This window comes from Halichoeres trimaculatus, unplaced genomic scaffold (genome assembly GCF_033239565.1).
Source record: "Halichoeres trimaculatus isolate MK-OKI-2021-1 unplaced genomic scaffold, fHalTri1.1 fHalTri1_scaffold_3, whole genome shotgun sequence".
Taxonomy (NCBI): domain Eukaryota; kingdom Metazoa; phylum Chordata; class Actinopteri; order Labriformes; family Labridae; genus Halichoeres; species Halichoeres trimaculatus.
In genome coordinates this window covers 13,628,007-13,654,660 of record NW_027437181.1, presented here as the reverse complement: position 1 = coordinate 13,654,660, position 26,654 = coordinate 13,628,007, and the positions used below count along the sequence as shown (strand labels likewise).

Below are 26,654 nucleotides of genomic sequence, written 5' to 3'. Positions count from 1 at the left end.
CAGTAATTGTAGTTTCCTACACATTGATCTCATAACCTGAGCCTGCACAGATTATGAGTTCTGCACAAGTAATTATTGTGATTTACCCAAGGAAGACATGGATCCCCTTTAAGGAACTGCAAACCCTGAGTTATACCTCCTTGGCTGTAGTGATGCCCAAGAAGACTGTGGTACCATTTTATGCTTGAGTTTTTGGGGACACTTGGGGCCATATGGTAGAATGATGGCATGTTACTTATCAGTAGAGCATAAATATTAAAAGTGCAGTGGTATGGTTCCTCCATTAAGTGCTCGTCCTTTTCATTGCAGCATAAGTACCTTCTGACAGTTTGACACAAGTGCAGTTACAACAAAAAATATGAACACCTCCCCTATAAGTGTGCTCTTTTTAAGATGAAAAAACTTAAAACTTCCAATGCAAGTGCATGATAAAACACTGCTGCTTGTTCTGTTAAGTTATTCCTAAAATTTGTGATTGGTCGTAATTGTTTGTTTTTCTGGATTGTAAAAGCAATTTAGCTGTTGCAAAGTTGCTCCCCCGGTGCTCTATAACAGCTATTTGTACCAAACAACTTAAGTGCAATTAGTAGTTATTTACTAGCTGGAAGAAGAGGAATGTGAGCAGAGAATAAACTCCATTTGGTCACCCCCGTAGAAAGTGAGACAGCTATAACTATCGTAATGAACATTCTGATTCTGACTGCATACAACCCTGCTGTTATTGTTGCCAGTGATAAGAGAGTAGTAGCCCGGGGGCCCATCAGAGGGTGAAAAAAACAATTGCCTTTAGGTCCTCAGCCTCATCTTTGGAGTAGCAAGGACCCAGCCTGAGGGCTTGGAGCCGTACACTGGGTCACATGGGGATAAAAAAAAGTCTGTAACATGTTGTAGCTCCGGGCCACATCCAAGCAGGTTTCAAGGTGATCAATAAAATCTTTCAGAAGCCAAACAGGTGTCCAGAACAGAAGTTATCTGATGCCTCTGTGCATAGTTGTAGCATTTAACCAGCTGGGAGATCTAACTCTGGCTTCAATGGATGGGAAGTTAGTAAAAGGAGAATTAAAATAAATATTCATTAAGTTCCAAAACAAATAACCACTTATGTTCAGTTTTTACCTGCACTATAGTTAGTTCTTGAACCCAAATGAGAAGCATTTAAATGCTTCTCCTAACTCCTTCTGAAAACTTTACTTACATGGGCTTACATTTTTTCTTGTCTTGCTCTTTTTTGCACTACTACTGCCTTACTGAGCACAGTACTGCCAACAAACACTGCAACAAACAGACACAAACATGTCTCTCACATCATCATTGTTCATTCTACACCTGTCCCTGAGATGCGTTTGTAAAACATAATGCATAGTGCTAGACAAGAAGCGGCACTGCAGTGTTGCTTTTTTGTGCACAAAGATGAAAAAGCTGCTCTCAGGTCCTTAAAAGCAGCACTGTTCAGTATTTTTAAATTTGAGCTTAACCAAATCACTGTCAGTAATGTGAAAGGAGTTACTTATAATGACAAAGCTGGAGAGAAATATCACCAATCTCTGCAGTTCAACAGACCATTCAGGAAATTTTACTCTCCTTGCTTATTGTGTTATTTCCAACACTTATAGAGTCACTGCAAGGACAATATTCAGTTCACTGCCAACCTAATTTGATTAAAATGGTGTGAGGTGCGTGTGGATGAAGGGATTTGAGACACGCAGACTCACTCAACCCCCTCTCTTTTGTCTTATTTGCTGTTTGTGTCGGGAGATCACAAGCTGTCAGAGGCTGTCACATAACGTTAAACAAGAGGCAGTGCATTATTAATGTGATATTAAAGCAGAAAGCTTTTCTGTGTTTATGCCTCATATGTTTAATCCAAAACGTTGGCCTAACTTATCTGCAATAACTGAAACACTGACAAATATTAATGTCTCAAGTCGCATGGAGAGACAGACACAATCAAATGTATCGCTGAACCACACATACTTAGCTAAGAAGTATGCCTCGGTGAATGAAATACAGCTGAAATAATCTTTAAATGACACAAATCACTAAATCTCACAGTGGTATGACATTAAAAGTATCGGATGTCTTAAACCGATGATAAATGAGGGTTTTATGATTGGTTGATTATAAGCATGTCCAGTAAATCCTTCTTTAACCACACTCCAAATATGAAATTTATCACTGAGATTAAGGTGACATTTTGGCTTTGTGTAAAAGTGAATGGTGCAGAATCAGTTTCAGACATAAGTCTTTTTATTATTCATGTATTTAAATTACCACAGGAGTCTTTTATATTTTACTTTTAGGCTTTAGGGAAACAAATTACACAATATAGTTGGTAAATTATGTAGTTTTTTTCCTTCACCCTTCTGTCAATTCAAAGGTGGATGACAGTTTAAGAGCAGGAGAAAAAAATATCGGTTCTGCAGCTGCTATAGCTGTCTATTGTAAGGCTGTGTGCCATGAAAATATGCCTGACTTTCACAGTGAGTGGGCTCATATGGCTGAGATAGTATCCGATCATCAACTGTAAATGCCAGGTTTGATTTCAGTCAGTCAGTCAGTGCACAAGTAAGTCAGATACAATCATATAGACCACCTGAATGGGGAACGTCATTTATGTCAGGGTAATGTGCTTTTTCCGGCTTTATACCGTCCCTCTGGTACCTTCATAGTAACAGTACATGATGTACAGCTCATAAAATCCCTATATTTCCTCAAACTAGTGTTTTAGAAAATCCTCATTTCAGCATCTGTATGAAGTGCTTCATTTAAGCTGCTGACCCTTTAAGGCTCCCCGCTCCAAGAACCCCTTTCCTATTGATTGGCCAGCCCTTTGGCAGCATATCTATTGGCAGGGATATGGGCAGAACTTAGTGTTTGAGGCCAGATTTTATCATTTTGCTACTCTTATTTTTTTCCGCCTCTCTTTGATCTTTCATAGTTAAATGTCATATTTCATGAAGGTGACATTGAGAGCAAGTTTCACAAAATGTACATATATTGTCTAGCACTTTTGCAAACAATGATAAACATCTCTTCTTTGTTGTTTTCTTCTGCCCCTAGACTTTAGCAACTGCTTCCCAACAGCTTGGCTATGACTCACTGCACTGCACTACATCATGTGTGTTCATGTACTAATGTGGGATAAAGAAGGACCACCAACAACCCCCCAGCTTGGTACCAAGGCTCAGGATCAGTGGAATAAAACAGCTCTTGACCACACTTATTCTGGTTTCAAGACAGTATTTAGACTTGTAAAAGAAAGGACAAAAGCAGAAGTATCAAGACCTTGTGTGAAACCACCCACTGATGTTTCAATGTCTGCGACAGCTCTTATGAGATGAAATTGATAGAAAAATAAAAAATGAAAAAAGAATGACCTTCCTAACATTGACCCCTCTCCCTCCTGCCAAGAAAAAAAATGACATCACATCTGTGGCAAATAAAAGTAGTTATCAGATGGAGGTGGGTGGTCGATTTTAACCAGCCTCCAGTTTGAAGCCCTCTACACCTCTCATTCCAAGTTACATGTGAGAGAATGAAGCTTTTTTATGCCAGGAGCCAAATAAAAATTGCTTATTTTTCTCCACATGGACTTTGTATTCTTCAGACAACAGAGAAGCATGGGTCAAACCATGGTGCACTGAGGAATTTTACAAAGTTCTCTGCTTAAGCATGTCAGCAAAAGTTTAACTTTTTAAACATCATGCTTGATAAGTTTAATTCTGCGCTGGATCCAATCTGAGAATATTTTCCTGTTATGTTTGATTATTCTCATCCTTTTAAGGCTAACAGACCTTGGGATTCTGATCAGTTGTGACTAAAATTAGTAAAGATAGCACCACCAGTCTTTTGTCCTCTGTGCTGGTTAAGTACCATTTGTCTGTACTAGTTACACATACAAAATAGTGATTGTTAATTTAACCTACTAATTCAGGTGTTAACTAGCAAGAGTTACAACATCCAATCATTCCATCAAGAGAAATGGTGCCATGCTTTACAATGTATGGGATTACCTACAATGTATGGGATTACCTACTAATTCAGGTGTTAACTAGCAAGAGTTACAACATCCAATCATTCCATCAAGAGAAATGCTGCCATGCTTTACAATGTATGGGATTAAAATGTAACGTTGTGTTTGAGTAGAAAATGTGGATCTTCATTTGAGGAGACCATGAAAAAAAAAAATTCAGTGATGATGACTCAACCTTTGCTGAGGTGGACAGGGATGACACAAACAGTAATTATTTATGACCATGATTAACAAATACAGAGAGAAACATATTTCCCTTACATTACTTCAGCACTGCAAGAGTTGCATCACCCTGTTTAGTCTTTATTAAGAATCTATTTTTCATGTTTAGTTGCAGCATCACAGGTCAGCGCTACATCCTTTAGTCTTGCAATGTTAGGAAAGGAAAAGCATGGGAACATAAAGGGGTCGTTTCAGCTGGACACAGTACGTTTAGATCTGGCTCTCCGATTAGTGCTCTTTTATCACAAAATCTGCAAACCTACAAATTGAGAGGATATTTAAGTTAAGTTATAACAAGCAAACAGCCCAATTTCACCAATAACCATAAAACCATAAAACCACACTCATCCCTCCACTCTCAAAACTCAGTCTTCATATTGCTCTTAAATCCATAACCTCAGGTCTCTGTGACACTCATCACTATTCTTTGTAACTTGGTCTCCTTGGGCGGGCCCAGAGATGTGAGAAACACTTGTATCTTCTTACCTATAGGTCCCCTGCTGCATGTCCACCTCTCCTAATACTGAAGTAGACTGCAAAACCAAAGATGTTCCACAAACTGTCAAATGCCTCTGAACTTGGATTCTGCCTCCACTTTTGGGACCCCAAACATTTGAATTGTCAGCAGACTCCACTGAACAACACTCTCATTGCTTCAGAACAATTCAAGTCAATTATCTCAAACCACTTCATCTCAGTATGTAGTTGTTTTAATGTGTATTGTCTCTTCTTATCAGTAAATGCTCAAAGACTTTAAGGCTTAAGTAAGGGTTATGGAATGGACTCAGCACAGTCACAATAATAATGGTAGAGCAAACTAAGCGACTAATGAAAAGGCTATCGAACACTACCTTATAAGTCAATCTTACCACAAGGTTGCAGCTCAGATGTGACTTTTGCTATAAATCATAGAGCATGTTGCTCAAGCTTAACTGGCCTCAGTTAGACTCACAGTTAGAAAATAGTTAAAAGAAAAAGTATCTTGGGAATGCATTCATCAGTTTTGGAATGCCTCTATGAGTGAGTTTAATGTCCACCCTAACCCTGGATAAATCATTGAAAACTTGAAAGTCAGGCACTCATTGACATTCTAGAGCCTTGGGGAACTATATAATCTCAGTATTTGTATAAGAGTTTGAACTAGCAGCAAATCCAGTAATTCATAAACTTTCAGTATACACACACTGTTCTGAGATATTTAAATTTCGAACAACAAAAATAGCAGTGGAGACAAAATTGAATGCATTTGATTCTTCTCTCTCGGTGATCCCAGAAGTGCAATGCATATGCAGTGTTTGTGGAGTATTTTCTTCTCAGCCTGCACAGAGAGGAGGATAAAATGAAATGGCATTGTAATTGCATTTCAGTTCTGGGAATAGCATTAACTGGACAATCTTTACAAGATTTTGACGTTATATTGGACAACCAATTGGTTGTCCCAAAATCCACTCAAACTGGATTATACCTAGATTGCTATCTTTAAAAAAATACCCCTTCAATTCATTAAACGTTCATATCAAAGCCGTTCCAATTTCCTTGCTAGACTGCATTCATTTTAGTTGGGAAATATGTTTGTTTTCAACAGCTGGTATTTTGCTCCAGAGTAATGAGAAGGAACTAAAGGATGTATTCTGTTGCATTCACAAAGACAGTTTGAAAATACCTAAATAAAGAAGTAAAGGCTTTTTTGCAACACTTCTTTTCTAATCCATCAAAAGCAAAGGCACGAATTACTGCCAGACACAAGGATTTCAGGCTCTAATAGCTGCCACATCTAGGATCAAAACACTTATTCTAGTGAACTTTTCAGTGTTGAGTGGTGCAGAACAGCAGCAGGTGTCAAAATTATGCTGCAGAGAACCTTAATCAAAGGTAAAAAGGCAAGGATCGTCTGCTGGAGCCTGCAAAACGCTAGCAGAATCACATTCATCAGTCACACTGCACTCGTAAAACCTCCACATGTGTTTCAAGGTACAAAGATATGACAGCACAAAGTGTGATAATGTGATCGTAGTGCATAACTTAACCAAACATTAACTTGTGATAAAAGTTCCTGAATAAAAAATATAGTTCCTCGAAAACTTCCCACAAACAAAACAGCCATTAGGGAGCTCATGCAATGAAGTCAGCCTTTGTGTGATAAATTGTGTTATTGTTGGCTGTTGGATCACTGCTCCATTAATATTATTCACCCCATACCTCACTATGTGCCAGCAAGAATTATCATCCAGCTATTAATGCATTTACTCTGCCTTGCAAGTGGTGTTCCCACTGCTTCCAGCTCCATGCATGTGTTGCAGATTAAGCAGATAATCTAATCAGAATAGAATCTGCGTGGATTTATCTGTTTTGACGGCTCAAGGTTAGAGCTGCCATACTACAACTACTCAAGGGTGGTAAGAGGAAAATTGCATTTTAGAAGTTCAACCCCCCCTCCCTCCCGTGAGAATGGTACTTGAACCAAACACACTCAAAGAGATTACTTCAAAGACAGTATTCCTGCAGGAAAAAACAGCATTAACATATTGGAAACAATAACCCCTCAACTGTTTGAGTAAACCAAAACAACGCGCTACCCCACAAAGACCCTATTGTCATGGAAATTATTCAGGGAAATTAAGGTGGTGCTGCCATGGCGTACTTGTATGAAAAAGTTGATCTTCCCCAAAGCAAGGAGGGAGGGAGGAGGTTCTATTTACACAGTCTGTCAATATATTTGATCTAGTTTACACTCTCTCTTCGTCTTGCCAGTTAGAATTTCAATACAGTTTCTATCTAATAATGAAACTTTACAATGGCACTGGATGCTCTTTAACATACTTATAGTCCTGATGGCGTAGCTTGGAGGACTGTTTCAAAATAAAATGGGTGTTCTTCTTGAAATAGGCTGCTGATGTTGAAAGAGTGCCTGCATTATATCTAAGGATTACAAAGTAGTGTATTCAGTAAATTTCAATGCCAAACTAGGTCATGACAACATACACAAGGATTAGGAAAATCCATATGAAATAGAAATGATCCTGTCAGAAGACTGACATCTGTATTGAAATAAATCTTTATTGTATGGTATTTAAATTCCAGTTCACCATGCAATCAGAAAATTAGAGTAACAAACAATTGGTTTGGTTCAAAAGCTTTGGGGGAATGACGTAACAAAATTAGTCAGCGCTTCAGGCATCCTTGTAACATTGTGACTTGAAATATTTGTGTGAAATATCATCAATATTAAGAACACAGGTCTTCTGAGGATTCAATCCTTGAAATTCTTTCTTGAGTGGAGTCTTTATATTGTTTCATGTTCACAACAGTAGAAACAGTGTTGTTGTCTGAGGAAAAAAACATTCAAAGGCAATACCACCAACTTTCCCCTCATTAACAGAATATCATTGTTTTCAGATAAAGAAGTAAATACATTGACAATTTGTGAACAATGACTCCTTCCACCCGCACAGGTTCATAGCCTCGAGGACGAAAAATGGGCATGAATCAAAATCCCTGATGTATAATCCTTCAAATAGAAAATCCACTTCAAAGTCTTATTTCATCCATCCAAGACTCATATGCTCATGCCTGCTCCACTACAGTCAGGCCCCTCAGGTACTAGTTTTAGGGTCAATGTGCTGATAAAACCAGCTAATGATGCCTTCAAAGACCATGAGGTCCACGGAGACTGACCACAGGAGACTCAACTTTTTATTTCTATATTTATAAATATATATGAGTTCATTTATTTATTAATTTAACCCACCGCACCTTGGCTTAATTCTTTACCCCTTTCATTTAATATTCATAAGTGAACTCTGTTGAAATTGTGAGCTGATTTTGTTTGGCAGGTCTCAGGAGCCTCTGATCAGCCGAGGGTTACTGACAGTTGTGAGCTTGTCTGTGTATGTGGATGCAAGCATTAAAGTGGATGGGCACGTGGGAAAAGAACCTGAATAAATACCTATGATTAGTTGTTGAAATTGCATGCATTTTACATTTCCGAAGAAAACATATAAAAATAAATAAATAAATAAAAATGCAACATTAATCCAATTTCTTTTTGTGTTTCAAATATATGCTGGCCCCTCAGGTGAAGCCCTGATCTAAATCACCATGGACCCCCATTTGTTAAGACGTGCTTGTTTTAAACATACTCCCTATATTGTGATTCCTAAGCAATAAAACTAAAGAGAACACAAGCAAGTTTAGGGAATTCCTGACAGTTTCTATCAGCACATATCCCAATTTCTGCTGTGTAGGTGCAAATAATCACATCCTCCCTGAGATGTTGCTCAGGGGCAGATTTGGGAATTTAAATTACCTGCTTTTGGAAACTCATTTCTAGTGACAATTGGGGAGGAAGAAGTCTATCGCTCTCAGTCAATACCTTTTGCTTCACAATTGGGAAAGAGAGTCGACAAATCTGTTGGCAGTAGCACATGTTTAAAACAAAGCCAAGTGTGGTCCGTCACACTTTGAGGCCCACCCGAATAATGCATCTGATGTGCTCTGAAATTACGCAAATTATCAGCTTCATTAGGATGCCAAATATACAGTTTGCCAATTTTCTGTATCAAATCTTCTGGTGCCTTCATATGCAACAGTGTACAAAATTTAGATGAAATTAGACTGAGTTGGAGTGGGAAAAAAGCAAAAAGTAATTGTGCATAAGTTCCAAATGGAGTGAAATATAACATAACAAATCTGCTCATTAACTAAAGATATGCGCCAAAGAAGCATTTTCAAACTGGAGCCTATTTGTGTGGTATTATTCTTTTTCCACCAGTTTTATACATTTCTTTTACTTTTCTTTTCTTATCTTTTCTTTTCTTTTCTTTTCTTATTTGCACATTCACAGATACATAACTGCATGAGAGCAATCAAGTTGAATGAAGATGCAGTATGGCTGCCCCAGGCTCAGAGATGCATCAAGACCTGAGTTACTGAAACCATAATGGAGCTTTACGTAGAACTGTCACACTTAAAGATCTTCAGGTCATTAGCCGCACCCCTTAGTATAAAACACGAACGGAAGAGAAGGGAAAGTCTGTGGTTAGCTCATAATGTGAGGTGATCACCTTACAAAAGAATGAAATATACACTTGGTACATTGAAGCATACATGTGGTCAAGCCCAATCTCATACTCCAGCCTGACTGTGCTGCTAAAACGCTGAATGCCATAATGCAAGGCTGGACTTTTCAAAGTTGTTTAAGTCATTTGGTGCCTTTCACTGCTTGGAATGTTTTATCTTTGCCTCAGCAATTAGTGTGAGTAACAGTATTCAGCATTAATGCATACAGCACTTGCAGATAGAGGGCTTTAAAACTCACAGCTTTACTGATGTACTGGGAATGAATTGCTGCACTAAGCTAATGACATACAATACTTTGTCAACTTGAAGCAACTCTATCAATTTCACAAATTGTCTAATGCATTTAAGGAGTCCTATTTGCTCTTCTAAGTACATCTGACCCACTCACTATTGTCTAATACCTTTATTTTCATTATTCTAATTATAATCAACATTTTTGCTACCTTCCTATTTCTGTGTCTTCCTCCATCCATTTTTCTCAGCCCTTCTGGTCACTGTAGATGTCTGCTGACTCATAAGTCTGGTTCAGCTCAAGGTTTCTGCCTCTTCAGGTGGTTTCCTTTCTCGTCACTTAGTGCTCTCCCATGAAAGTCTTTTCTTTTTGTACAGTGTGAAGAAATACCTTTCTTGGTCATTTTGCACTGTAACTTTGCTAGAGTTTATACATGACTGAACTCATAATACATTATGACAAGCTGAGGGGCTCTCATAGCTGTTTTTGTTCACCCACATTTTAGTCAAGTCTAATGTTGCCAACTGCACCTGATCAATTGGTGTTGCCTTTCATCATTTTGCTTTATGAATAATCCATTAACACCAACATCCTTGAATAGTTCCTCTAAGCAAAGGAAATAGCATTGAGGAAAAAAAACCAAAGGAAAAGAGGAAAAAAGGAGAATTGAACTGTGAACTCAACAGGAACACTTCTTCAATGTGTGGCCAAAAATATCTTAAAATGTTTGCAGATAGATTTTAAAAGCGCAACAATTGATGTTCCGATGTCAGTTGAAGGTTTTGATTTCTCACAAGCAGTCTTGGTTGAGTTTTCCAGGTCAAACATCTGACAATCCTCCAACGCGCCCTGGACGACTTCCAGCTTGTCGACTGCTCTGCTGGCTTCACGTGGGTATGTTGTACATATCAAGAAATGATGTTAGACTCCAGACTTGAACTGCATGAGTTATCAGAACTGGGCAACACTTCAAAAGCTGTCGCAGCATCTGCTGCCTACCAGGCTGAATTTTGTCGCTGGAAAGTTTTTGATGATGACACATGGTCACATGGCCCCATTAATAAAGATGGCTTGCTACTGCCAAATTGAAATGGCCTGACATAGATGGGACAAAGAGAATGCCTGACTGCTATGAGAGTGGAAAGTTAGACACAATTCATGTTTGTTTTGTTCTTTTAAATCTGTATCAATGTCACATCTCAGTACTGAGGAATATGTTTTCATTTGCTGACTTCTTTTTCTCTTTTGTGACTAATTTTTGCAGTGGCTGTATTAAACCAGTACAAACAACAATTGTCAGAACTCTGTCCAGACTTTTTGACTGCACAGGGAATACTTGTTGACACAAATCAACAGACAGCAATAACTTGATATTTCTATTTCTATAAAAAATAATATATTATTTTAAATCTTCTGATCCCTTCTTTGAAAACTTAAAAGTGATAGATACAAGCAGGTATGGCCTAGCAGTTAGGTGACGCCCCCTTTCCCATATGTAACTCCCCACTCTGACCCTCTTTCCTGCTCTATCCACAGTGATGTCCTCTCTAACGAAAGGCCTAGGATAAGTAGAGCTAAATTTAAATGCCACAAGACACTAGTAATACCAAAAATAATACCCTTCCTCCAACAGGGCAAACAGCCATCAGGACTTGTGTTTTTGGTGATAGATGATGCTGGCAACTTCTTTTTTTTAGGGGCCATGACACCCAAGGTTGCCCCCCTGAACACAAACCTGACACACCTTTATTCATACATAAGACACTAACAAGGTGGGAGTAGACACACTTCTTCAAGTGTCTAAACAAAATGCTAAACCTCTGGAGCTCATAATGCTCTTCAAATTGATTGCAGCATCTCAAAATCATATTGTGACCAACACACAAACAGAGTTGTTTTGCTCAGTTCCTGAAAAGCTGACATTTTGTAACATGTTTTTCACAGAGCAGTGATATGAACAAGATGACAGTGCCTCTCTCTGAACCAACTCACATCACGCCGTAAATAAATAAAAATCTTGGCTGGTTGTCAGATTCACAACATATTGGGTTACAATAAGCAAGTCGAACACCAAAGAACAACAACAAGTGTGGCAGCACTGAGAGTGGGATGCTCCTCCAATTCTGGTTTTTTTTTTTTCATGGTTGTTTTTTTTTTTAATACTTACTCTGTTTGTTTTTGAAGATGATTTCCCATGATAAAATGTGCGTACTGTATTTCCCAAGGTGCACAGCATGTGGCTGCTGCAGATTGACAGGGAGTTTAAAGCTGCTAATGTGGCTGACAATGGGAAATCATTTAAGCATTTGAGGGGATGACTGTTTGGCCCCTGAGAAGAGCTAATGTGGCTGCAAGAGATTAACTGATCACAGTCGGAGAAAACATCCAGAGGAGGAAATTTTGTTTTACAAGCATGTTAGATCTTTGTGCTTTGGTGCTAGTCTATCACTTTATTCTGTACCTCATATTTAAGACCAAAAAAGGAAAGGTATGTAAGGGATAATATAAAGTGAGATGGATGCTCTGTGAAAAAGGATGAGCTGAGACAATAACGCAAAGCAGAGGGCACTTTTTCACCCAATCAGGGATCCCTGTCCAAATTCTAATTTGCATTATCATATGCTCATTATACATTAGCCTACTCATAACCCAGCTACAAGCCAAAGAGACAAGCTGACACTAAGCATTGACAAAAGATGATGTCATTGAGTCAAATTTGTTTTTGTACAACTGAAAACAATGGTCCCTCAGATTCAACAGATGACACCCTTTCAAAGCAACTCATTAACTTCCATTCAGGCAAAAAAAAAAAAAAGTATTTATTTTTTGTGGTGCATGAACAGACTGTCACACTGGTGTCACCCTTGTTATTCACAACTTTTAACTGTTTTTTTAGAGTTTCATTCAATCAAAATTAAACAATTAACAGCTAGATTTGTAAGAAAGGCATTTTTGTGACTTCTTTGACAATTGGGAGGCCTGTGTTTGTCAAAACTGATGTGACCCCCACAAACATTGCCCCTTAGGCTGACAAAACTCCATATCTCATAAAGAGCAAGAAAAGCCCTCATCCTTTATTAATTACATTTAACTGTCCATAAACAAGTATCTCCACACATTCTGAGTTACCACGATCCCAAGGGACTTCCCAGTATGAAAGGTGAAAACGCTGACAACAAAATGCCTTCTCATAATATGCAGGATTGGCAATTGACAGAAATATCCACCCACTCATGACCTAACACATGATACCCTGTGGGCTTACTGGTGGAGATAATGATAGCATTTTACACTCAAACTTAATTAATTATTGCACTCTGGAGATGTAGAGATTTGAACTGACTGATCTGTTTTGGCCTTCTTACTGACCTTGTTGCAGTTAAAGGCAACAATCTGCATTAACTTTGTGGGCTGCGAAGCTTAGTTCATCTTTGGGGTCGAGTCATGAGTGGGAAACTATTGCTGACGCTGTGGCTCTGAGGTTTTCCACAATACTGTGATACAAAGGTAGGTTCAGGCCTTCTCTAAGATACCAAAACTGTTGTTGGGGACTTACAAAAACTTTCCTTCTTAAAACCTGAGCCATTTGCGTCAGATGGTGTCTTCTCTCTGACTAAATGGATGAAGCACATTTCAAAGTAGAAGTTTCACCACAAGTGACACATTTCCTTCAATCTAGGTTAATAGATTTCACCTTTTGGAAAAATAGGGGCAAGTTAATCAGTTCTGACATACAGTTGAAATTGTTTTAAGAGCATTGTTTTTTTTTTTCCTAGTGAACAGCTATAATTTTTTTTAAAAAGTAAGGATCAGTGCAGAAAGAGAAATGTGCCTTAAATAGTCTTCTACCTTTGTGTTCATGTTATATGTATGGGGTTTGTTTTTCATTATGTGGATCTCTGCAGGGCATTTTGTTGTGCCATCAAACTGATGTCCTCTCTCCAGTTAAAGAGTTTAAAAAAAAAAAAACAATGAGTAAAGGTGGAAAATGAGGTTGAACACACACATATTTCCCGAGAGAGAGCCCTCCAATTCTCCATTTCTTGTTTCCGCAGCTCCAATTAACAGCTTTGGTACCAATTAGCAAAATCAAGCCTTCCCTGACAGAAAGCCCGTGGGGTTTTACGTGTCAAGAACCGGTGCTTGAGCCCGGAAAAAAAAGTTTGGAAAATAAGCATGCAGTCAGGCGGGAATATCTGGGGCACTGAGGTTAAATGTCTTTGTTCTGTGTGTTTTTATTCCCTTTTGTCCATTATTTTCCACACTCAGTTCCATATTCCTAGTGGCAAAAACTAAATCATTAACAAATAAATTGCAGTCAGGTTTTTCTGACATTTTGACAGTAGATCTGCTTTGTGCACACACTCTTTGAAACTCAGCCCTTCCCTACAAAAGAAAAACACTATTATGTGCAGCACTTTTCCTCTCCTATGCTTTGTCTTCCTCACTCTCCCCCAGATTCATCTCCTCTTAAGCATCCTCTTAGGATAATGAGGTGTACAGCTCCAGATATGGCAGGAGTATCAATCTGAACGGCACAGACAAGCTACTGGCTTTGCCCAAAGTCAACATGTTTATTAGAATGCCAGGGATAACAAATGACTTAACATGCCTCCCCTCTTTAATAACCCTGTACACCTACAAGATAACAATAACTGAGATGCCACACTCAGTGCTCCTTAATTCAATTAAAAAAGCATGGACAATGAGCATGCCGTGTAAAAGGAAAGTCCTTGAGGCGGCGATAAACTTCAGAGCTGAACATTTCTGTGAGAGATGCCAGATGGACATTTTATGTGCTGTGCTAAAAGAGGGAAGCTGATTCAGAAAAACAATATAGTTTCATTTCATTAAATTCCTATTTTTCTTCCTTGGGACTACCCTGAGTAATGAATCATTGCACGTTTTGTGCTTGTGCTTAACTGCTCGTGTATACAAACCAAGCTTATGTGTAGCTTAAAGTCTGTTGTGCTTTTGTGTTCATCTTAAGTGAAAAACTGTTCTTTATATCTATTCATCTGATGTTAATGCAGTCTCAATGCAAACACTGGCTTTGATTTGTTTCTTAGCTATAAATAGATTTTGTTCCAATGTATAGGATATGACAACATTTTTGTTGTTTTTCTTAGTTCCATATTGTTGATATTAACTGTTATTCCAAGCTTTATTTTTTCTCTCTGAGTATGACTAGTAGTTGGAAATGAATAGTCATAATGTACATGTCACTGGTATGAACCTTCTTCATCAGGGGAAATGTGATGCACAATGAAACCATACAAGCTTAGCCTGGTGTGGCCTCCATGTGGCAAAGTAACTGGGCAATTCCCAGATATACTTCTGGAAGCACCTGGTCAGACATACAGCCAATCAGAGCAACACAGCACTTGACATGACACAAAATGATCACCAAGTTCTTTAACAATACAACTAACCTCACTACCACACAAGCTGCTTGGTTGTTTACCTGAGGCTTCCGATGTCATCCTCTCATATAACCTGCCCTATTTCTAAAGAAAAGTCACTGATTGGTCTAATATATCTGGGATCAGTGGGAAATCATTCATAACGACAGCTGCTCCAAAGCCACCTGCCCCAGAAAAGGATTGTGAGCTGGCTAACGGGTCTGGCTTATAGGTCTCATGCTAATTTATAAGCACATGCAAAATGCAACAAAAATTAGTCCATTTCACCTCATTATACACTCTGTTCTTTTTTTTTTCGGTGTGCAGAAACTTCTTAATGTTAGTGTATTTAACATGGTGTATCTATGCAATCCCAATGTTATTAAAAGAATTTTGATCTTGAGCAACAGATATTAGAACAGACAAATAAACAAACCACGATAGACACGCCTTACTGTATTATCAGTGCTAACTCTCAGTTAGCCACACAGCTAATGGTAACATTAGCGGACTCTACCAGCTGCCAGGCTGTAAATGGAGTGTGTGTTAGCTCGGAAGCTAAATTAGCTCGGAAGCTAATTTAAACAATACTCCCTGTGGTTATATTATGCCACTTTCTCACCTATACAATAAATTGTGTCAAATTCAAATAAGGTTGTGCTGTGTTAAATGGTTTAAGTCACTAATGAAGTTAATAAAGTGTTACAGTGAGCTCCACTAGAGGCTTGAAGCCCTTCTGTACATGTGTCAGTTTGCAGCAGTCTTTTTACTCCATGTGTTTTAGGATTTGTAACTTGTTTTTGTGTGTGTGTGTGTGTGTGTGTGTGTGTGTGTGTGTGTGTGTGTGTGTGTGTGTGTGTGTGTGTGTGTGTGTGTGTGTGTGTGTTTTCTTGTTTTTCAATATATCATGTATCTACTTACAGTACTTATACTTTTTCATTTGCTCTAATATTTGCAAAATTATTCAAAACTTAGAGATAAAACAGCATAGTTCTGTATAAAATGCTACGACCCCAGAGTATTACAATCAAATGCTTTGTGTTTCCATCCATTCCCCTGACCCCGCTTGAGGCGCCACACACTACTTTTCTGTGAAGCTGAACTCAAAGAAAGTGCTCAGAACGGTTTGAACAATTGACTATGTCTGTTCACCAAATAATAAAGTCTATTTTTCAGAGAAGCAGCCCTGAAGTTGGACTCAGAGACTGTGACCTCTTGCATCACATGAAATGTATTTTTGTGTGTTAGAAATCACTTGATTTGTAAACACACAATACAATACAGCGAGAAGGAACACCACAAAGCAAATGAGGAACAGCTTCCAGCCAAGAGCAGCTGACAAGGAGCATGGGTCCTCTTTTTTAAACAATAAGGAAGTGTGGCTGATGTAAACACAGGAAATATTTGATTAAATGCAGAAACTGAGTAAAATTATCAGCTGCAAAGCACGGGTCACATTCTCTACATGGTGTTTGGCTACATGACTTGTTTTGGTTGGATCATATGAAAAATGCACATTTGTTTTCATTTTAACATGCTGTGGTGGTACTTGATCAGGTAAGCCTGCAAGTACCGTTAACAGCTGTTACATCATATTGAGACAACAAAGACTACAGAAAAACCCTACAAGTGTTGACCCCGTCTGAACTCCAGGTCTACCTGCTTCTTCAAATACAAGCAGAGATCACTAAATAGCACTATTTCAGAGGGGGAAATATCATTTTAGAAAGAAATAAAGCTAAAAAATAAAGCTGAAATTTCATATCAAGGATCTGACAGCACTCAACCTTTGCTAAGTATAACCTGTCCTGCAGAACTGACTGGATTTTGATGGAATGTCTAAAAACAGAACGTGCCTTACCCTGTGTTTAAAACTTCACTAAATCTCCACAGCAGCAATCAGCCACGCTGCCAAAGCATTAAGACATACAGATGCTCAGAAACACTGAAACACAACAGCTGTTTCTCACTGCTTATTTCAAGATGCATGAACTTCCTGACTCCTGCCAAATGGGCCACATATTCATATAATGAATTGGCAGAGACAGAGAGGGTTAAACAAGTCTGGAACCATCGTGAGGTAAAGGTCGGTGATAATTAGGATGCTAATTAATATGTGACCCTGCTGTCTGGCTGACCGGCTGTCTACCTGCACTGTGTTAATCATTTTAATGTATACAAGCCAGTCTTCTTTCTCCTCATATACACACACTGATAAAGGGAGTATTGGATGCAAAGAGTATTACAACCAGATTTTCTTACAGTGGAGGGGTTTGTTTTATACATGTATCTTGTATATAGGGCAAACAAAGACATTAAGCAAATTTCAGGATTCTTCTCCACACGTGCTTCCCTGTGTCTGCCTTCCTCTCTCCATATTGTATTCAGAGAAGCATATCCTCATCCAAGAACCTGGCCCTCGCACTAATGTTCCTCCTTGTCAGAGACAAAGGGGTTTTAAGACTGGAGGATTTGGCAGGCTCTACCACTTGCAGGCAATATTTCAACCCATCCATCTCGCTAGGATAATAGAGTGTCCTTGCCTTTCAACGCCTGGAGGAGTGACCAGTTATCACAAGCCACCAGCTCCGTTGTTAATAAAACAGGGGATGTGAGGACGGAGTTGGGGAGGAGGATAAGAAGAAAGAAGGATGGAGGAGAGGGGGGTTGAGGAAGGAATGGGTGCATGTTATTTTGACAGACGCCTTGTGAAAGGTGAGGTTGATCACGGTCAGCAGTCAGTTACATCCCGCTGGCAGGAGTTCTTTTTAACATCTTAGGTTTCTGGTTTTTTTGGTGAAGATAAATTTAGCCCCATCACTTCTCCCCTCAGACCATGCAGAAGGGGGGAGGAGAAGGGAGGGGGGAAGGGGGAGATGAGAAGAATTGGAGTGGAGAGGTGGGGCACGCGGTGTTAGGCTGATCTAGCTAATGGCCAAACTGACCTTCAGAGAAAGTCGAACAGTAAGAAGAGTAAGTAGTGTGTCATACAAAGCCACTGCAGCTTTATTCAGGCTGCTGCCATTACTCCTCACTTCACTGCTGCTTTATGCTTTAAGGCAGGGAGCTGTGCAGGACACACAGTTAAATTTAAACACTGTTAAGGTTGAAATTTCAAAGCACCATCAATTTAAAACACACCATCGGGATATGATTCTACTCGTAGCTAGCTTTTATTTTGTTTGGCACGTTTCTTCTTCCCACTTGGTCCTGTTGAAATAAAATATCATGAGAAGGCATAATGAGCCTGGCAGTCAAAACACAAGTTCGAAGCTAAACCTACTGTGACGAGGTTTTAACTGGTTATTGAACTGACGGAAATTAACAGTGATGCCTTTTTATGACTTTCTAAAGTAAATGAGAACACTAGGAAGAAAAATGGCATTTTCTATCACAGTTTATTTTAACGCCTGTCACTGATGCCACCAGGTTGGTGTCAGACAAAGTAGTGTGCAGCTTGCAGGCAAAATGTCCACATGAAGGATTTTTAGTGATAGAGTTAAGGGTAAAACAATGACCCAGGTGCATCTGGTATGTAAGAATGCAAAACTTATATGCTTAGAGAGAAAAAAATAAGTGTGCTCTTGTTCACAGAGATCGCCAAAAGCTGCAGCATCAAGCCTAATGAAAGCTCATCACATGCTTCTAGTGTAAGCGTGACGTGAAGAATGACGCAAGCACTCAAGGATTGAACACTGTGCGTCTGTCTGCAGAAGCAGCCCTAATGTGTAAATCTGTAGGACAAATGTGTGGATTGCATTTGAAGGTAGCTTTACATCTACAGTGATTGATTGTATTAATCGGCCCTCATGGGTTTCATCGATTCCTCAGGGTGTTTTGGATGACTAGGATTACCTTTATGAGCAGCACTGTAGATAAGAGGTAAGATGAGTGTTACAAGCAATGAAAGAGAAACTGTGGATTTGCCAGGAAAAGAAAACGCTGAAAAAATACTACCCACTGTTGAGACAGCTTGTATTATTTAGTAATTGCTGAGTGTAAACAAATTATTCTTTCCCGAGGCAAATTTTTTTGAAATAATTTCATTCTTTGAGCTCCTGCCTTAGTGCGTCATAACTATAGCTTTTCTCATTCTAAATAGAGCATCATCGCCCAAGTAGCAGAAAAGCTGACTAAAGCACAGTAATGTATAAGGGCAATATCATTTGGAATTTTAGAACAGAGCAGAAGTGTTTTCATAAAAAGTAATATCACCCCAGGCCTGTCCTCCTCTTCTCTGGCTTTATCACATTTTTCCACTCTACAGTCCATGCAGCAGCTTTTCTGCTGCACCTGATTGAGACACAGTCCCAGGCAAACATTCACAATGACAACGGCACCTCTCTTAAAATCACTGCTGAATCCGATCTTAAAGTTATCCTGCCAACAGAGCCTGTAAAACATGCAGCACTTTCCAATCCAAGCGGAAAAGCTTTGTTGCAGAAAATAACATTTCTGTACAAAGGCTTGCGTGTTCTAGAGAGGTGATTTCTTTTCCTTGATTCACAGAAGGACACATGAAATCTTGCACACTGAGCTGCAAGCCACTATTCAGCGCACTAGTTTTGTACGCCTCTTTTGTATTAGCAAAAAATTCAAAGGACATTGTGCAGCATTGTGGAAATAAAGAAACAGCAGGTAATAGCAGGTGATGATCTGTTTTTATTAACTTCTTGGTAGTGGGTTTATTTTAGAACTTCAGAGTGATTTATTTTTCTAAACTGCAGCAGTGACTGTGAGAGATCATGAACTCTTAAAGAAAGTAAAACAAACAAAAAAAAATCTTTAAACACTTTTTTTTGTAAAAGATTGGTTTTCAAAGCCTAACACACATACTAAATATTGAAAACCGCTAAAGCATTGATATAAGTCAACATCCCATGGCCCAAAGCACAGTGCACCATACATTTAGTTACCAAAGCAAAGACAACTGTGACATCATCACCTTTTGGTAATTTGGTTCTTTACCTTAGATGACCTTAGATGACCTGTGCTGTGATTGGTCAAAACCTTGTGACAATGGTCAAAAATTCTGAAAAGAAGGTTAGGCTAACAGAAAATGAGGATAACAGATACAACTGAAGCATTTTTTTTTTCTTAAATCAATCAGGTAAAAGGGCTTAGGGCATATTTCATCCCTTCTTGTAACTGAAGCAGTGACATTAGTTTTTGTGTGTGTTCTAAGTTGATTAACTCAGGCATCTTTTTTATATATATATTTGTTAACATTACCACAGGGGTTGCAGTGATTAGCAGTGTTACAGGACTGGCTGAAAAACAAAGAAACTGCTTGCAGACTTCAAGGGTTACAAGATAAGTTATGATGCTGTTGTGTTATGTACATGCTAACAATGTCAAATGAAATGCCCTTATAGTTTTTAATTTTCCATGAATGCAAATGTTGTGTATTGAGAACCTGACCCACACATGAGAAGAACAGCGTAACAATAACCATGGTACAAGTAGAATCTGTGGGACTACTATGTTCTTATCTGCGTGAATAAATTGGTTTTAATTAATTCAATTTTCTCTCGATGAATTATTAGTGTTAGCTTGCTTCTATCTTCAGTTGGTAGTCAGGCAGAAAGTAGAATTATGTGTTGTAAGCTGGTAGTGCAAACAGAATATCAACAGGATGAGACAAGAAAAAGTTCAACAAACCTGTTTTACTGCAGTAGAGTCTAAAGAATCACATTTAATGTAAAATCATGGGTCTCTAATGTCCACCCTTGGGAAAACACTGGAATAAAGTTATAGTGCAAAGCTATGACATATGACAATTATGTGGCTAACAAATGATAGCTTAGAAAGCCCTGTGTGGTATAACTGTGGCATTACTGGCTCTTCAAACCCCATAAATTCTCCTCTCTAGGTTCAGCTCGTCCCCAAATATGATTTAGCACTCCATCACATCTCTTTCAAAAGTCCAAGTACTGTCAACATTAATAGCTGAAAGTGTCTGTATAGCATTTAGCTAATGTGATTTCCTAGATTGGTCAATAAGTACATTTTAGAGAGGAATACATTTAGCCTGTGTGTGTAAACTACATAAGTGTGCTCGTCACTGGCTCTTCTTCAGCCTCCACAGTGACACTTACATAAATTGTTTCTGACATCATATCTGTCACCTTGTTATGGTGCTCACAATGCTGAAACAGTACTAAATTAATGCTGGAAATCACTGATGGTGTGTTTGCTCCAGGGTCATTGTTTTGCCAAGTAGTATCAGTAATTACTTAAAACAAGTAAAAGCACACACATGCCATTCCATCTGTTCAGAAAGGGTCTAGTTTTGATGGGCATACTTTCCTTTTCCTTTTTTTTGGTCAAACACATTTTTTAAGAGATGTCTACGCCTCCATTTAACTCTCCATTAAAAGGTCTGCAATCAAAGTTAATAAACTAAAGCCCAGCATCTTCCAATCTTACTTCAAATGGTGCCAATTCTTCTCTTGACACCCTTACTCTGGCTTGTTTCAGATGCTTCTTCAAACATGTTAAAAAGATTTCAAAAATTACACATTCAGATCAAATTCTATGTTAAATTACAAACAAATTTCAGTAGAATTAACAATTCACGAAAGTTATACACAGCTGTAGCTGCAATATTTATTAATATTTTGATTTACAGGAAAGGGATGAGATGTATTAAAGTCTATTTTTGTGAGATATGGGAAATATGTGTGTGCAACCAGCTTTTTGATTTCTCCCACCTCATTTTAAATACATTCAGACAGTCCAGTACCACAGAGAGAGGAAATAGATATAAATGGCTGTATATTTATTGATCTCCATGAGGCTGGGGAACACACAGAGAAACTCTCAATAAATCAATAGGACATATGCAGTGTGTGAGGTGACTTTTCCACTTCTTTAATGCGTGCATTTGGCCACAGAACAAATGCTCTGGAGAATGCAATTTGTTTTGTGTTGTGACTAGTTTGCGCAATGAACTTCAGCCTCTGTCAGCATGCATGTAATTATTTACCTAAAACTGAACTGTTTATAACAGGAAGTTGTCGCCAGAGATTGCTCAACAGTCGTACAAAGAGTCACCAACTCTTGTAGGAAGTCATTCCAGCCAGCTGCGTCTTTTCACGTTAGCTCTTGCCTCTCGCTCAACCCCTCCCTCCCCCCGTAGAACAACTCCCCGATGCACTCGGAATGACAGAGGAAAGGAAATTATCGAACACCAATACAATAAAGCTGTCTGGTAACTTAATAGGGCCGCTGAGTGGGGGCACTGTGGCTATCTAGCTTTGAGGCGATAATGAGAGTCATCATTCCCTCTTGGGCTGGAAGAAAAGGGGCCTCCTCTGTGGTGGTTGTGTGTGAGTGTGTATGTGTTTCTGTGTGTGTGTGTGTGTGTGTGTGTGTGTGTGTGTGTGTGTGTGTGTGTGTGTGTGTGTGTGTGTGTGTGTGTGTGTGTGTGTGTGTGTGTGTGTGTGTGTGTGTGTGCATGTGTGTGCATGTGTGTGTTTGTCTTTGAGCCTCTTTAGTCCAGTGAGGCCCAATAAGCAAACAGCAGAGTGCTTAAATGAAGCCGGGGAGAGATCCTCCATTGAATACAGCTTGAGAGAGATCACTGAGAAATTCTGTTCATTAAATCAGGATGAAGTCCAAATATTGACTTTGAAGGCTTTAGGGAGACACGAAACATAGACTATCCCATATATCACCTTTACAGGTCCCTCATCCTTTTGCATGTTTGGGGGATACGTCTCAGGTTGATGGAAGAAAGATGTCTTACAGAGAAGATAAAAGGAACAACTGGAGTTATGATCGAAACTGTCGTCATTGCTCATGAAAGGTGTGCTGATACATGAAGATTCCTACATGTGAGGATCCTTGCACTGCTGTGAAACACAGTTTACAGCACACACTTTTTGTTTGTTTAAGACACTAGAGGGGCCTTCATTTGATGAAAACACACCAAACCAGGAACAATACCTACAGGCAGCTTTGTGGACATAAGAGGAGCTCCTGCGGGACACGGTGTGAGACATTTACATCTCCGGCTACTGCAGCTGCAGCCCTTTAATAAGCAAACTGATGGGTCGTAAGAGGAAGACAGAGAGAGGAGGGAAGAGTAAGAGAAAAAGGGTGTCTTAGTACATTGTTTTCTCAGAGCAGTGGTGTAGATCAGGCTGGCAGTGGAACATTAGAGTGCAGTCTGAGCACTTTACTGTAAGTTTGGAGCTCAACACTGCTTAACAGGGCCTGGAGAAAGTAAGCGATGAGGGGCAGGAGGATACGGCAGGCAGAGGTCAGAAGACATCTCATGCTTGCGGCCATGGATGTATTAAACAAGGGATGAGGAATTCAAACATGGCAGTTTGTTCATTTTACAGAAAGACACTCGCTCTGAGAAAGCTGCAGGAAGAAGTTCCCAGCTGCTTTGTGCTCCTATAATGCATGGAAGTCTTTTCTCATCCAACTTTAACTTTCCATACAAGAAAAGTAGATCTCACTCTAACTTATAGCTGCAATGATTTAAGGGCATACATATGATGCATGAGATGTGCTTACCATGCTCTTACATTACACTGACTGTCTTAAAATTAGTGTGCAACACTTTGCTGTACCTGAGGACTTGTTCCAAGGGAGTTTGGGGAGGTGTGACATCACCTTCCTGTGTTTACATAGTGTCTCTGTCTTGTTAGCTTTCCTCACTTGCTGCTGGTGGACCCAAGGGTGCTCAGCAGGTGATAAATGTTTAATGTAGGGCAGACTCAGAGTACAACTACTGAGAATACAATGATTTGTAAAGCATTGTGTTGTAAAACTGTTTTCTCTCCTTTTAGTGTCTTTACAAAAGAGAAAAATATCAAGCCTGCTGTGCCTTCACCAAATATAAAAAGCACAATGTCAAATGCACCAATCAATATTCTTCATGCTGTGTAATAATTTACATTATTGTGGTGGGATAAAAGAGAGTGGTTTAGCATATTTGTGCTTATTTGGTCTGCGTGCTACATCCATTCAGCTGAGGTTCATGCAATAACATAAGGGCAGCTGTATAAAATGCACTTAAACGAGGAGACATGTGTGGCTGACACAGAGGGCCTCTATTGACAACAACTTATTCAAATCAATAACTCTCTGTGGGTTCAGTAATGCCAAAGTAAAGATATTGAGGTTGGACAAAGAAAATGCAAGGTTATAGTTTTCCACTGCATTATCTCGCTATACTATCACAACTGAAATGAAAATGTACTCAGATAACTTCAGAAACAAAAATAGACCAAATTTCTCATCATCAGTGTGTAATAAAACAATGATGAGGAGAAAAGGATTTATTACCACGCCATTTAAGGGTAATGATAAATAAACTAAGCATAGCAGTTAAAGCATGCCGTATTTGATGAAACTCCTATGTTACAAGATACCCCCCATGTTGACACACTAGAGATAATAACAAAGAGTGAGAAAAACTGACATCATTAAGATTCAGCCGTGTGCAAGCACAGCAACACAAGCAAACCCTCCTCCAACTCCCAGATGACTATCAACACTGTGTTTCCTAAGTATGGAGGTAATGAGACAAATACTTATTACTCAAGTAAAAATGGCATGGATATTAGCATTGCATTAGGCCGTGAATTTAATGATGTTGTAGGTACAATATGTCACAGTAACTAAGAGGCAAAATATTCTTTAACATTGTGCAGGGAGGAGGGGAGAAGTATGAAGAAAGCACAGTCTGAGAGAGTGACTCACACTGAAGCATGCCCAAGCATGGATGGAGTCATGGATGACAAAATGATGCTTAATCTGAGAGTTCATAACGGAGCTTATCATGCCATTGAGTGGGATGCTGATGCAAAACATAATTTAAGTTTATTAAAAGTAATGACTTGTGTTGAGTGAGTTTATGGTGATCATTTAGTGAGAAATGGGACCATTGGTACTCACTAAAGGGGTGCAAGGGGTCCAGTACTCAGGGTTCAGCTCAGCTCGTGGACGGAGGTCCAGATATTCAGGGTTCAGTTCAGTTCGGGCACGAGTTAATGTTCCCTTTATGGAGGATTAAAAAACAGGCTGTTAGAATTGTTTGTGTACTTTATTTGTTTGTTTGTCAAATTTATAGATAGTGGTGAAAGAAGATTAAACAACCTAATCTTCTTCATGTTTGTGGTGTAAAGAAAAGTAAACATAAGCAGCATGTAAATACACTTTAATCATCATTTCTACAAAATCTATTCTACCGGCCTCAAATGAGCTTGACTGGGTACTGTCTTTACTTCCCCGAATAAAGATATATCCATTAGCAAGGAATCATTAACTATAATGAATATTCACAGCAGAGCAATTAAAAAATGCCAATTCAACATCCCACAATGAATATCCAACAGCAATTCCTGTAAAATGAAGAGCAAATTGTGTCCCGAATGAGGTTAGACTCCAGATTTCCATTCCTGAGGCCCTCTGGCCTAAATGACAGGCCAGTGGAATAGACTGAATACGCCGGGGCCCCCATGAGGTCTATGATGTATACTGTAATTATCTGCTGATTCTCAAAATGGCTGTGTGTAATGAGGCTATGCTGCATGCAGCCCCAGGCATAAATCACTGTCTTTAACTGACTTCCAGATGACCAACAACAACACAGAGCAGAAGCAGAGAGAAAGGAGGGACTGGGTTATCTGGGTAGAAGCTCCATATAGCTTCCAACTTTTGCTTCTTATCAGCACAGGCCATATTGTTTAGCAAACTTGCTTACTTAAGACAGTTTCTGGCTTAAAAAAAAAGTCAACTCACTTATTTTCTGTCATTTATCTCTTTACAGCTTGGTTTCCAGTGTAATACCTGGAACTGCTTCTTTTAAAGCTTTGCAAAACAGGTAGAGATTTTATACTGGGCACAGTGCAATGTAGGGGGCCTAACTATGTCAGATGGCATCATGCCTGTCAGCCTTTCTGCTGTCACTGGCATGAAACTGTTTCCATATTTAAATCAAAAATAGACATAACATGTAAAGATCTGTCCCCATTCTACATACAAAAACATAGATTCTTGCAAGCATGTCTGGTGTACAAGGTTAAAAATGTTTCCCATGTGCACCAAGGTTCAGTTATAAGTCACAGGGGCATAAAAGATGCAGGATTTCGTGGGTTGAAAATTACTTTGTCACTCATACTACATCACCCTTACATCAGTTCTCTGCACAGAATAATAATGGGATAGCTAATGATGCTAAAAAGCTGTCCTTCTTTTTAACATTGCAGTCAGCAAACAACAAGATGTAAAAATGTCATCAATTATTTTCATACATTTTAAGATGATCCTGGAAACTCAAGTTTGCTTAATCAGACAAATACCATGGACCAATTAAACAGAGGCAGGATTACATATTCGTTCTTCCAAAACACAAACATAATCTAGAGACAATTTTTAGTTGATAAGAAGGGATCACAAGTTATTAAAACAAAAAGTCAAAGCAAAAAAAAAAAAGACCAGATAAAGTCAGATAAATCTTGTGAAACTATAGGGGTACATTTTAGAACAGCATAAGATACAATGACTGAATAACTTAATATGGCACAATTCCACGTGACATGGTACAATACACTATGAGAGGATACCATGCAAGACAAGGTGGTATGATTTGATCTGATTTGATATAATACGATGTGACAAGATAGCAAACCACACAATGAGATATTATACAGCAGAATCTGTTAGG

The 26,654-nt window shown here is 39.0% G+C and overlaps 1 protein-coding gene across 3 annotated transcripts in view; it reads right to left on the bottom strand.

Moving 5' to 3' along the window:
- Positions 1–26,654, bottom strand: part of pcdh9 (protocadherin 9) — a 219,806-nt gene that overhangs the window by 133,014 nt on the left and 60,138 nt on the right. For 2 of the 3 annotated variants that reach the window (XM_074665937.1, XM_074665939.1), the window contains exon 3: positions 24,884–24,985. The exons of the other annotated variant lie outside the window; for it this stretch is intronic. In XM_074665937.1, coding sequence (XP_074522038.1) covers positions 24,884–24,985 — 102 coding nt within the window. The remainder of the gene's footprint in view (positions 1–24,883; positions 24,986–26,654) is intronic. 3 annotated transcript variants of the gene reach the window in all.